This window comes from Mobula hypostoma, chromosome 13, assembly GCF_963921235.1.
Source record: "Mobula hypostoma chromosome 13, sMobHyp1.1, whole genome shotgun sequence".
Lineage (NCBI taxonomy): Eukaryota > Metazoa > Chordata > Chondrichthyes > Myliobatiformes > Myliobatidae > Mobula > Mobula hypostoma.
Genome location: NC_086109.1, coordinates 87,867,920 through 87,880,779, shown reverse-complemented (window position 1 = coordinate 87,880,779; position 12,860 = coordinate 87,867,920). Strand labels below are relative to the sequence as shown.

Below are 12,860 nucleotides of genomic sequence, written 5' to 3'. Positions count from 1 at the left end.
CAAGTCAGGTTGCAACTGAAGGTTTAAGATCCTTCATCAAAGTCTTCGACCTGAAGCATATGGTAGCATACCTGCCAGCGTAATGTTATTACAGCTGTAAGCCGGCACTGGCTGTGTTCTCCCCATGACCACGTCAGTTTCCTCCAGGTGCTCCAGTTCCCTCCCACATTCTGAAGGCACATGCGTTAGGGTTAGTGGGCTGTGAGCTAGCTATGCTGGTACCCGAGGTGCAAGGAAACCCATGGGCTGTCCAGCACGATTCTCACTGATTTGACTTCATGTGATGATGCACTTCACTGTACACTGCGATGCATATGTGACTTATAAGCCCAATCTAAAAAAATCTTTAATCTTTCGCTTTCACAGATACAGTCTGACTTATCTCCAGATTTTTTTTTGTTTTCCTTTTAGATTTCCGGCACCTTCAGTTTATCTTTGTGTTTTATTTGCATTTTATATGCTGCTCTCTGAATCTTTATGAACTCTTTGATCTTACTTTACTCAGAAAGACTCCTTTACTGATTAACTTGCTGATCCTGTTTGGAATAATAATGCCGGGAGGTTTCTAAGCAACACCAGGAATCAGATACAGCACAGTTGATGCAGGGTTCACTCAGGAAATCCGTAAGGCTACAGTGTCCACATCCGATGCAAGTGACTTGGATATTGGGATGCAGAAAACTACAGTGAGCGGTCAGGTCAGGTCAACAGAAGAGGTCGTTGGCTGCAGTCTACCATCACTGCAGGAGTTGCACGTGTCCAGGACAAAGAAACAGGCAGGAAAAATCACTGCAGTCACTGGCCACCCTGCAAAAGATCCCCTCTGGAAAGCGATATAGGAATATTAAAACAAAAACTTCATGCCATCTTAAAAGTTTCTTCCCACAGGCAATTAATCTGATCAACCATTCGCATTGAATGAACACATTCCTTCCCCATCTATTACCTCAGTCACTGCACGGCACTGTAAACACTTTAAACCACTTTTTACTATGCTGTATACATTGCAGATACATGGTGGTATTTATGTAGCTTTGCATATTTTATTCCTTATCTGTACTTTAAACTCTAATTTTATTTTTGTTATTATAATGCCCTGATTAAGATGTCTACTGCTATGCTATGAGGTATTTTATTTTAGCAGCTCTTTGTAAAAGCCGTGAGTCCTGCTGATAGAATGTTCTGGTCTCGGCTAAAGATAAGGTGCCATGTTCTTCAACTTAGGAATGTTGTGTCAGCCAATCAGGGTGGCGGGATGGAGAGAAGAATCGCGAGAGAGCTGGGCATAGAGAGATTTCTGATGGAGAGTAGTCGGGTTCATGGTCTTTTGGCAGAAGATGCAGAGAGAAGTGGATCAGGGAAGACGCCTGGAGGATCCTATCAGACCGGAAGACCTTACTGCAAGGAGTGCTTCACGAGACAAAGGAGTTCAAGAAGGGAAGTTCTACCTGTAATTGGTAATGAAAATTCAGCGCCATGAGTTAAGCTACTCCCAGCTAATACAGACATGAGCGTGAATGTTTATGTGCACATTTAGACTGGTTTAATCATAATAAGCCCTTCGATTTTTTTTCTTCTCCTATTAACTGTTTGGTAAAACTGAAATTGATAAATAAATTTTCTTTATGATTTTATGCAGTGTATAATCTGTTACTTCTTGGTGACCAACAATTGTGTATGGGCAGTATTTACAGCATTTGCTCAAATCAAGGTTCCTTTAATTGGAATTCCCAATGTTCCTATTTGGTGGAACCCCAAATCATAATGACTCTAAATATATATTGTTTAGAAAGGTGGCCTTCTCACCGCTAAGTCTTGTGGCTGTTAGCAGAATTAGCTGACGAGCCAAGCTGGCATATGAGCTGTTAATTGCAGAAAGTTGTTATTTTTTGTGGCATGCTGCCTTCTGACCAATACACCACAGCAAATTTTTAATATATGTAAATGTGCGTTCATGGTGAATAAATATGAACCTTCATCCTGGAGAATGGAATTTCAAAATTTTCCATTGCCACCAATCTTGAATGTATGACAGTGAGGATACTTCCAATGAACAGGATATGCACTCGGTGGCCACTTTAGTGGATGAACCTGCATACCTGCTCGTTAATGCAAATATCTAATCAGACAATCATGTGTCAGCAACTCAATGCATGAAAGCATGCGGATATTGTCAAGAGGTTCAGTTTTTGTTCAGTCCAAACATCAGAATGGGGAAAAATGTGATCTAAGTGAATGATTTTTCATGCCAGATGGGGCAGTTTGAGTATCTCAGAAATTGCTGATCTCCTGGAATTTTCATGCACAACAGCCTCTTAAGAGTTAACAGAGAAAAACGAAAAAACATCCAGTGAGTGACACCTCTACTGCATCGAGTTTCGGTCACTGCAACATGAGAGATGGACATTGATCTAACAGAACGGTTCAATGGATGAGCTACCTTGGCGCCAAGGTTGCATTGGTGAAGCTAAGCTTGCTCCCTTGGTGCAGGGAATATTGATATAATTGTACAAGACTGGCAGGTTTAGAAGAGTCAAACAAGTAAAACTGTCCCCACTGTCTGACGACACGAGGACAATTGGACACAGATTTGCTGATTCTGGCAAAAGATACAGGAAGGGAGATCAGCAAGAACTTTTATGAAGCAAGATGTGAGACTGAGACAGAAGTCACTGACCACAGGGGTGGTAAGATCATAAGACATATGCACGAGCAGAATTAGGCCATTCAGCTCATTGGGTATCACCAGTATTCGATTATAGCTGATTTACTATCCCTCGCAATCCAATTTTCCTGCCTTCTCCCGATATCCTTTGACACCCTTACTAATCAAAACTATCAACCTCCTCTTTAAATATCCAAAGACTTGGCCTCCACAGACATCTGTGGCTATGAATTTTACAGATTCACCACCCTCAGGCTTCTCATTTCTGTTGTAATGGGACGTCCTTGTATTCTGAGGCTGTACCATCTGGTCCTCAACCAGTCAGGATGAAAAGTTTTAACAGGAAGCTGCGTAGGCACAAAGGAAGTTTCTGTGCATGGGTATGGGGATAGAATGGGCTTCACTGGATTTCACCAGCAAGAGGAGGCATGGCATCCTCTGTGTAACAGATTCTAGCACATCACATTCGAAGGAAAAGTTTTCAGCCATTCTCCTTCATACCATTGCTGAATGACATACCAGCTGGAAAACAGTATTAGTCTCCAACTCAAGATCCACCAGGGCCCCTGAAAAATTATATAGCAAAGGCATGAAGAACTGAAGTGTGATGATGAGACATTCAATAAAGTGGGACATGCACCCTGGCATGTACAGTAGGTAGGTTGGAAGGCAGGTGGTCACGCCGGGGCCACGGGAGGTAGACAAGTGGGTCACAGTTAGGAGGGGGAAGGGGAAAAGTCAGGTGATGGGGAGTACCCCGGTGGCTGTGCCCCTTAGCAACAGGTACTCCTGTTTGAGTACTGTTGGGGGGGACAGCTTACCCGGGGGAAGCGACAGTGGCCGTGCCTCCGGCACAGAGTCTGGCCCTGTAGCTCAGAAGGGTAGGGCAAGGAAGAGGAGGGCAGTTGTGATAGGGGACTCGATAGTAAGGAGGTCAGATAGGCGATTCTGTGGACGCAGTCCAGAGACCCGGATGGTAGTTTGCCTCCCTGGTGCCAGGGTCCGGGATATTTCTGATCGTGTCCAAGATATCCTGAAGTGGGAGGGTGAGGAGCCAGAGGTCGTGGTACATATAGGTACCAATGACATAGGTAGGAAAAGGGATGAGGTCCTGAAAGGAGAATATAGGGAGCTAGGAAGGGAGTTGAGAAAAAGGACCGCAAAGGTAGTAATCTCGGGATTACTGCCTGTGCCACGCGACAGTGAGAGTAGGAATGCGATGAGGTGGAGGATAAATGCGTGGCTGAGGGATTGGAGCAGGGGGCAGGGATTCAAGTTTTTGGATCATTGGGACCTCTTTTGGCGCAGGCGTGACCTGTACAAAAAGGACGGGTTACACTTGAATCCTAGGGGGACCAATATCCTGGCGGGGAGATTAGCGGGGGCTACTGAGGTGACTTTAAACTAGAATGGTTGGGGGGTGGGAATCAAATTAAAGAGGCTAGCCGTGAGGAGGTAAGTTCACAACAGAGGGATGGGAACCAGTGCAGAGAGACAGAGGGGTGTAAAGTGAGCATAGAAGCAAAAAGTACAAAGGAGAAAAGTAAAAGTGGCAGGCCGACAAATCCAGGGCAAGCATTAAAAAGGGCCACTTTTCAACATAATTGTACAAGGGCTAAGAGAGTTGTAAAAGAGCGCCTGAAGGCTTTATGTGTCAATGCAAGGAGCATTCGTAATAAGGTGGATGAATTGAAAGTGCAGATTGTTATTAATGATTATGATATAGTTGGGATCACAGAGACATGGCTCCAGGGTGACCAGGGATGGGAGCTCAACGTTCAGGGATATTCAATATTCAGGAGGGATAGACATGAAGGAAGGGGAGGTGGGGTGGCGTTGCTGGTTAAAGAAGAGATTAACGCAATAGAAAGGAAGGACATAAGTCGGGAAGATGTGGAATCGATATGGGTAGAGCTGCGTAACACTAAGGGGCAGAAGACGCTGGTGGGAGTTGTGTACAGGCCACCTAACAGTAGTAGTGAGGTCGGAGATGGTATTAAACAGGAAATTAGAAATGTGTGCAATAAAGGAACAGCAGTTATAATGGGTGACTTCAATCTACATGTAGACTGGGTGAACCAAATTGGTAAAGGTGCTGAGGAAGAGGATTTCTTGGAATGTATGCGGGATGGTTTTTTGAACCAACATGTCGAGGAACCAACTAGAGAGCAGGCTATTCTGGACTGGGTTTTGAGCAATGAGGAAGGGTTAATTAGCGATCTTGTCGTGAGAGGCCCCTTGGGTAAGAGTGACCATAATATGGTCGACTTCTTCATTAAGATGGAGAGTGACATAGTTAATTCAGAAACAAAGGTTCTGAACTTAAAGAAGGGGAACTTTGAAGGTATGAGATGTGAATTAGCTAAGATAGACTGGCAAATGACTGGCAAATCAAGGATTGACGGTGGATATGCAATGGCAAGCATTTATAGGTTGCATGCATGAACTACAACAATTGTTCATCCCAGTTTGGCAAAAGAATAAATCAAGGAAGGTAGTGCACCCGTGGCTGACAAGAGAAATTAGGGATAGTATCAATTCCAAAGTAGCATACAAATTAGCCAGAGAAAGTGGCTCACCTGAGGACTGGGAGGAATTCAGAGTTCAGCAGAGGAGGACAAAGGGCTTAATTAGGAAGGGGAAAAAAGATTATGAGAGAAAACTGGCAGAGAACATAAAAACGGACTGTAAAAGCTTTTATAGATATGTAAAAAGGAAAAGACTGGTAAAGACAAATGTAGGTCCCCTGCAGACAGAAACAGGTGAATTGATTATGGGGAGCAAGGACATGGCAGACCAATTGAATAATTACTTTGGTTCTGTCTTCACTAAGGAGGACATAAATAATCTTCCAGAAATAGTAAGGGACAGAGGGTCCAGTGAGATGGAGGAACTGAGTGAAATACATGTTAGTAGGGAAGTGGTGTTAGGTAAATTGAAGGGATTGAAGGCAGATAAATCCCCAGGGCCAGATGGTCTGCATCCTAGAGTGCTTAAGGAAGTAGCCCAAGAAATAGTGGATGCATTAGTGATAATTTTTCAAAACTCGTTAGATTCTAGACTAGTTCCTGAGGATTGGAGGGTGGCTAATGTAACCCCAATTTTTAAAAAAGGAGGGAGAGAGAAACCGGGGAATTATAGACCGGTTAGCCTAACGTCGGTGATGGGGAAACTGCTGGAGTCAGTTATCAAGGATGTGATAACAGCACATTTGGAAAGCAGAGAAATGATCGGACAAAGTCAGCATGGATTTGTGAAAGGAAAATCATGTCTGACGAATCTCATAGAATTTTTTGAGGATGTAACTAGTAGAATGGATAGGGGAGAACCAGTGGATGTGGTATATTTGGATTTTCAAAAGGCTTTTGACAAGGTCCCACATAGGAGATTAGTGTGCAAACTTAAAGCACACGGTATTGGGGGTAAGGTATTGGTGTGGGTGGAGAATTGGTTAGCAGACAGGAAGCAAAGAGTGGGAATAAATGGGACCTTTTCAGAATGGCAGGCGGTGACTAGTGGGGTACCGCAAGGCTCAGTGCTGGGACCCCAGTTGTTTACAATATATATTAATGACTTGGATGAGGGAATTAAATGCAGCATCTCCAAGTTTGCGGATGACACGAAGCTTGGCGGCGGTGTTAGCAGTGAGGAGGATGCTAAGAGGATGCAGGGTGACTTGGATAGGTTGGGTGAGTGGGCAAACTCATGGCAGATGCAATTTAATGTGGATAAATGTGAAGTTATCCACTTTGGTGGCAAAAATAGGAAAACAGATTATTATCTGAATGGTGGCCGATTAGGAAAAGGGGAGGTGCAACGAGATCTGGGTGTCATTATACACCAGTAATTGAAAGTGGGCATGCAGGTACAGCAGGCGGTGAAAAAGGCGAATGGTATGCTGGCATTTATAGCGAGAAGATTCGAGTACAGGAGCAGGGAGGTACTACTGCAGTTGTACAAGGCCTTGGTGAGACCACACCTGGAGTATTGTGTGCAGTTTTGGTCCCCTAATCTGAGGAAAGACATCTTTGCCATAGAGGGAGTACAAAGAAGGTTCACCAGATTGATTCCTGGGATGGCAGGACTTTCATATGAAGAAAGACTGGATGAACTGGGCTTGTACTCGTTGGAATTTAGAAGATTGAGGGGGGATCTGATTGAAACGTATAAGACCCTAAAGGGATTGGACAGGCTAGATGCAGGAAGATTGTTCCCGATGTTGGGGAAGTCCAGAACGAGGGGTCACAGTTTGAGGATAGAGGGGAAGCCTTTTAGGACCGAGATTAGGAAAAACTTCTTCACACAGAGAGTGGTGAATCTGTGGAATTCTCTGCCACAGCAAACTGTTGAGGCCAGTTCATTGGCTATGTTTAAGAGGGAGTTAGATATGGCCCTTGTGGCTACAGGGGTCAGGGGGTATGGAGGGAAGGCTGGGGCGGGGTTCTGAGTTGGATGATCAGCCATGATCATAATAAATGGCGGTGCAGGCTCAAAGGGCCGAATGGCCTACTCCTGCACCTATTTTCTATGTTTCTATGTAATGATGCAGATTTCCAGGATATTCAAAGGAATTGACAGGATGGATTAAGATAAACTTTTCTCCGACAAACAAAAAACCTCAGATGCCAAATTAAAAGGAGAAACTTTAAAAAAAAATATGGAGGGTGGTATGTATGTAGTGTGAGCTGCCAGAGGAAGTAGTTGAGGCAGATATATTTACAACTTTTAAAAGATCATCATACAGGTGCATAGATGGGAAATGTTCGGAAGAACATTTGCTAAACACCAGCAAAACAAACATAAGCTTGGATGAGCATCTTGGCCAGCCTGCATGTTTAGTATGACTCTTAGTACATGGATGGGAGGGTATGGTGGGCTATGGCCGAGGTACAAGTAGATGGCACCAGGCAGAATAATAATTTGGTACCGACTAGATGGGCCAAAGGGACTGTTTCCATGCTCTAGGACTCTATAATGCTGGAGATCCTCAGCACATCAGGAAACATATGCGGAAAGAGACACAGTTAAACATTTCAGGTCAACGATCTTTTTATTATAAATATTAGGATGTGTGAGATAAAATGGACAAAGAAGGCAGTGAAGAGAGAAATACTTTGAAACACTGTCATGCATAGGGCTGTGAGTGTATGGAGCAGTCATAAAAAGCAGTAACTGTGAGCACAATGTCCAAATTTGGACATTGAAAGGATTTTCAAGGGAAACAGAATAAGAAATGCAAGAAAATGCAAGCAGGAGTCCGACACTTGGCCTCTAAAATCTACTTCCTTAAGCTCCATCACCACAACTGCAGCATTGCAGCCGACAGTAACTTGCCGGTGTTCTCTGTCCCGGGAGGGTCTTCGAAGCTGTCTCCAGGTGCAGCCTTTCTCTCTGGTGCATCCTTCCTCTCCTAGGAAAGAGGTCTTTTGGGCTTCTGTTGGCATTTCTGCAGCACTGGGCTTTTGCAGGGTGGGGTTGCTAGTCCCACCCCTCTTCCTTTCGCAGCCGGGCTCGGGGTTGTCCACTGAAGAATTTTAAGCCGACCCCTGCCATTCAACATCATGGTTGGTTTGTCCTAGGCGACAAATCCACGTCTATGCCAGTTCTACCTTCACATCATTTCCTCCATTTTAAAAAAGTTATCAACTTTTTCTTGAAATACTTTCAGTGATCTAGCCTCCACAGCCACCTGGGGCAGAGAATTTATTTACTTAATTTAGAGATACAGCACAGTAACAGACTCTTCCAGACCAATTACACCCAGGTAGCCAATTAACCTACTGAGCTGCTCATTTCTGAGATGTGGGAGGAACCCCTGGAGAACCTGGAGAAATGCCACATGGTCACGGGGAGAACGTACAATCACCTTACAGACAGTGGCAGGACTGCACCTCGGTGGCTCGTGCTATTACAGTGTTTATCTAACTGCTACACTACTGCGATACTCCGCCATTCCCCAGATTCACTACCATACACAACAGGAAATTCAGAAGCACTTCAGTTTTAAATGATCTACTTTCTTACCTGGTAACCATAAAACTATAAGACATGGGAGCAGATTTACACCATTCGGCCCATCGAGCCTGCTCCAATATTTCATCAAGGCTGATCCATTTCCTTCTACACCCCATTCTCCTACCTTCTCCCCATAACCATTCACACCCTGACTAATTAAGAGCCTATCAACCTCTATCTTAAATAACACAATGATTTGGCCTCCACGGCCGCCTGTAGCAACAAATTCCACAGATTCAGCACCCTCTGGCTAAAGAAATTCCTCCTCATCTCCACTCTAAGTAGTCATCCCCCTATTCTGAGGCTATACCCCCGCCCCCACCGGATTCTGGACTCCCCCACTATAGGAAACATTCTCTCCAATCCATTCTAACTAGGCCTTTCAACATTCAATAGGTTTCAATGAGATCCCCCCTCATCCTTCTAACTTCCAGCAAGTACAGGCCCAGAGGCATCAAATGCTCTTTAGACATTAACCCTTGCATTCCCATAATCATTCTCATGACCCTCCCCCGAGCCCTCTCAAATGTCAGCACGTCCTTCCTCAGATAAGGGGCCTAAAACTGCTCTCAGTTTTTCAAGTGTGGCCTCAGAATTACATCCTTGCTTTTATATTCTAGTCCTCTCAAACTGAATGCTAACATTGCATTTGCCTTCCTCACCAACAACTCAACCTGAAAGTTAATCTTTAGGGAATCCTGCACTAGGACTCCCGAGTCCCTTTGCACCTCAGACTTTTCAATTTTCTCTCCTTTTATACTTTATAGTCGCCAAATAATTGATACTAGAACGTACAAACATCATAGCGATATTTGATTCTGCGCTTCCCACTCCCTGGATTACAAATCAATAGTAAATATTAAAAATTTAAATTATAAATCATAAATAGAAAATAGAAAAATGGAAAGTAAGGTTGTACAAAAAAAACGGAGATGCAGGTCCGGATATTTGGAGGGTACGGCCCAGATCCGGGTCAGGATCCGTTCAGCAGCCTTATCACAGTTGGAAAGAAGCTGTTCCCAAATCCGGCCGTACAAGTCTTCAAGCTCCTTTGCCTTCTCCCGGAGGGAAGAGGGATGAAAAGTGCCAACAAATTCCACAGAAAATATTAAATAATCTATGCTTGTATTTCTTCTACCAAAGTGCATAACCATACAATTCTTAGCACTGTATTACTTTTGTCAGTTCTTTGCCCATTCTCCTCTTCTGCCCAAGTCCTCCTACAGCCTCCCTACTTCCTCAACACTACCTGCCCTCCACCGTTGTTAGTATTGTCTGCAAACTTGGCCACAAAGCCAACAATTCCACCATCCAAATCATTGACATACAGCTTAAAGAGAAGCGGTCCCAACACAGACCCCTGCGGACACCACATTGGTGCTCTTCATTATGGCCTTGGACTTCACTGTTTACTTGTACTGCACTTTTTTGATAGATTTTACACTTTATTCTACATTGTTACTGTTTTACCTTAATCTAGCTCAATGCACTGTGTGATGATTTGATCTGCACGTTCTTCACTATATCTTGGTACATGTGACAATTATAAATTAGACAGCATGTTTCACAAGGATAGCTTAAGCAAGCTAGGGCTTTCCTCGTTGGAGCGAAGGAGGATGAGAGGTGAATTGACAGCGATGATCCGTGGTACAGATCAAGTGGACAGCCAGAGACTTTTTCCCAGGGCAGAAATTGCTAATACAAGGGGCATAACTTTAAGGTGTTATGGAGGAATGTTAGAGGCAGATTTTTTACTTGCGCAGAGTGGTGGGTACATGGAACGTGCTGCCAGGGGTGTTGGTGATGGAAGCAGATACACTAGGGGTATTTAAGAAACTCTTAGATAGGTACACAGATGAAAAAATAATGGAAGGCTATGTGGGGGAGGGGGGAGGGTCTGATTGATCTTTGATTAATTTAAAGGGATAGCACAACATCATGGGCCGAAGGGCCTGTACCATTCTCTTTTCTATATAATATCAATATGAAAAACAACATCAGACCATACGGCATAGGAACTCTATCTGGCCCCTCAATATTTAATAGCTATCAAAGCTGTCCTCACTTAAGACTCTCACTAATGGAATCATCTCAAACATGATATAATCCATTAGATATCTAGAGCACGCCCCTGAGGGTGGATCTGTGGATCAAAATGACAGACTCCATCAGTGTTACAGCAGATGAAGGGGTGAATGGCCTTTGTCATTATGCATCTGTCGACTGCCGCATTGAACTGGAAGCCTACCTTGCAGCTTGGTGTCTGGCCCCAGGACGTTCCACTTGGAAGGCAGCACCAAATGTTGCACCTTTAAGGTCAGGTCTTTATCAAGCAGCGTCGCGTCGGCAGATGACATGCGGAAGTTATCCATTATCCGGATCGCATTGAGTGCTTCTTGGGATCCAGCGCTGCTCACCAGAAACCGTGCCATATCGTAGGTGGCGTCTTGCACATACTGGAAATTCTCTTCTGCCAGCACAGAAACGGGAACGCCTTCCTTGGAGGCACACAGTAGGACTTTCACCACCTCACAGCGGTTGTGTGCTGCAAACAGTGAAGAGAAAAAATAATTATGGCAAATACAGCAGAGCAGTTAAAGTCATAGAACAGTACAGCAGAGAAACAGGCCCTTTGGCCCATCCAGTCCATGCTGAACTGTTATTTTGCCTAGCCCCAACAATCTGCATCCAGACCAGAGCCCTCCTTACCTCTCCCATTCATGTGCTTATCCAAACTTCTCTTAAATGTTGAAATTGAACCCACATGCACTATTTCCACTAGCAGCTTGTTCCACATTTGCACCACGCTCTGAGCGAAGAAACTCCCATCTATTTCCCTTTGAATGTTCCATCTTTCACCCTTAACCTATGGCCTCTAGTTCTAGTCTCACCCAAAGGCCTGCTTGCATTTACCTTATCTATATCCCTTGTAATTTTGTATACCTTTATCAAATCTCCCCTCATTTTCCTATGCTCCGGGGGGGAGAAATGTCCTAACTTATTCAACCTTTCCTTATAACTCAGGTTTTCAAGTCCCAGCAGCATCCTTGTAAATTTTATCAGTCCTGTTTCAATCTTACTCAGAATCAAAAATCAAGTTTAATAGTACTGAAATATGTCATGATATTTGTTGTTTTATTGCAACAGTACATTGTTAAATCTGTAAATTACAATAAGTATATGTTTAAGAAAATAGGAAATTAAATTAAATAAGCAGTGCAAAAAGAGTGGAGAAAAAAAAACGGAGATAGTGTTCATGGGTTAATTGTCCATTCAGAAGTCTGATGCTGGAAGGGTAGGAGTTGTTCCTGAAATGTTGATTGTGTGTTTTCAGGCTCCTGTACCTCCTCCTTGATGGTAACAATGAGAAGAGGGCAACTCCTGGGTGATGGAGGTCCTTACTGATGGATGCCACCTTTACGAGGCATCGCCTTTTGAAGGTGTCCTGGATGCTGAGGAGCTGGGTGAGTTTACAATTTTCTGCAGCTTTTCATAGTCCAGTGCAGTGGCCCGTCCATACCAGATGGCGATGTAACTAGTTAGAATGACCTCCATGGTTCATCTGTAGAAATTTGCGAGCATCTTTCCCATAAGTAGGTGACCAGAACAGCACACAATACTGAAAAGGTGGCCTCACTGAAGTCTTACACAACCTCAAGATAACATACAGAAAATGCTGGAGGAACTCATCAGGGCAGGTGAAGAATGAAGAGATGACATTTTGGGCTGAGACCCTGCATCATGATTTCCAGCATCAGCAGAACTTGTTATGTTCAACATAATATCTTTGTTATTGGAAATATTGGACCTGGTCTGTGCCGGACCCAACTACCATCAGCCAATCTCTTTGGGGTCCAGCACAGGTCAGCCCCATCTGCTTCAGTCAATCTCGCTGACTCATTCCACCTCACCCATGTACTGCAATCAACTGGGGAAATCAATGATCGGACTTCAGGCAGCCAGTTGCTGACTTCCCACCCACCTGTTCGCCCCCTGACAAAACTGTGGAAAAAGCTTGGGGTTTTACTCTGCCTTCTGTCAAAGCTGTCCAGAATTACAAATGTTTTCAAATTTCTGGTAAAAATTTGAAATAATGATAAAAACAGAAACAGAGAATTAAAAATATAAATCTACCTAGTAAAAACTTAAAAGTTAACTGAGGGGATTTTTTTTTCAAAAA

At 43.9% G+C, this 12,860-nt stretch overlaps 1 protein-coding gene across 6 annotated transcripts in view; it reads right to left on the bottom strand.

Annotated features, from left to right (window-relative positions):
• LOC134355758 (A-kinase anchor protein 13-like) overlaps positions 1-12,860 on the bottom strand; it is a 557,767-nt gene that overhangs the window by 348,516 nt on the left and 196,391 nt on the right. For all 6 annotated transcript variants that reach the window (XM_063066124.1, XM_063066122.1, XM_063066127.1 and 3 more), the window contains one exon: positions 10,929-11,225. In XM_063066124.1, coding sequence (XP_062922194.1) covers positions 10,929-11,225 — 297 coding nt within the window. The remainder of the gene's footprint in view (positions 1-10,928; positions 11,226-12,860) is intronic.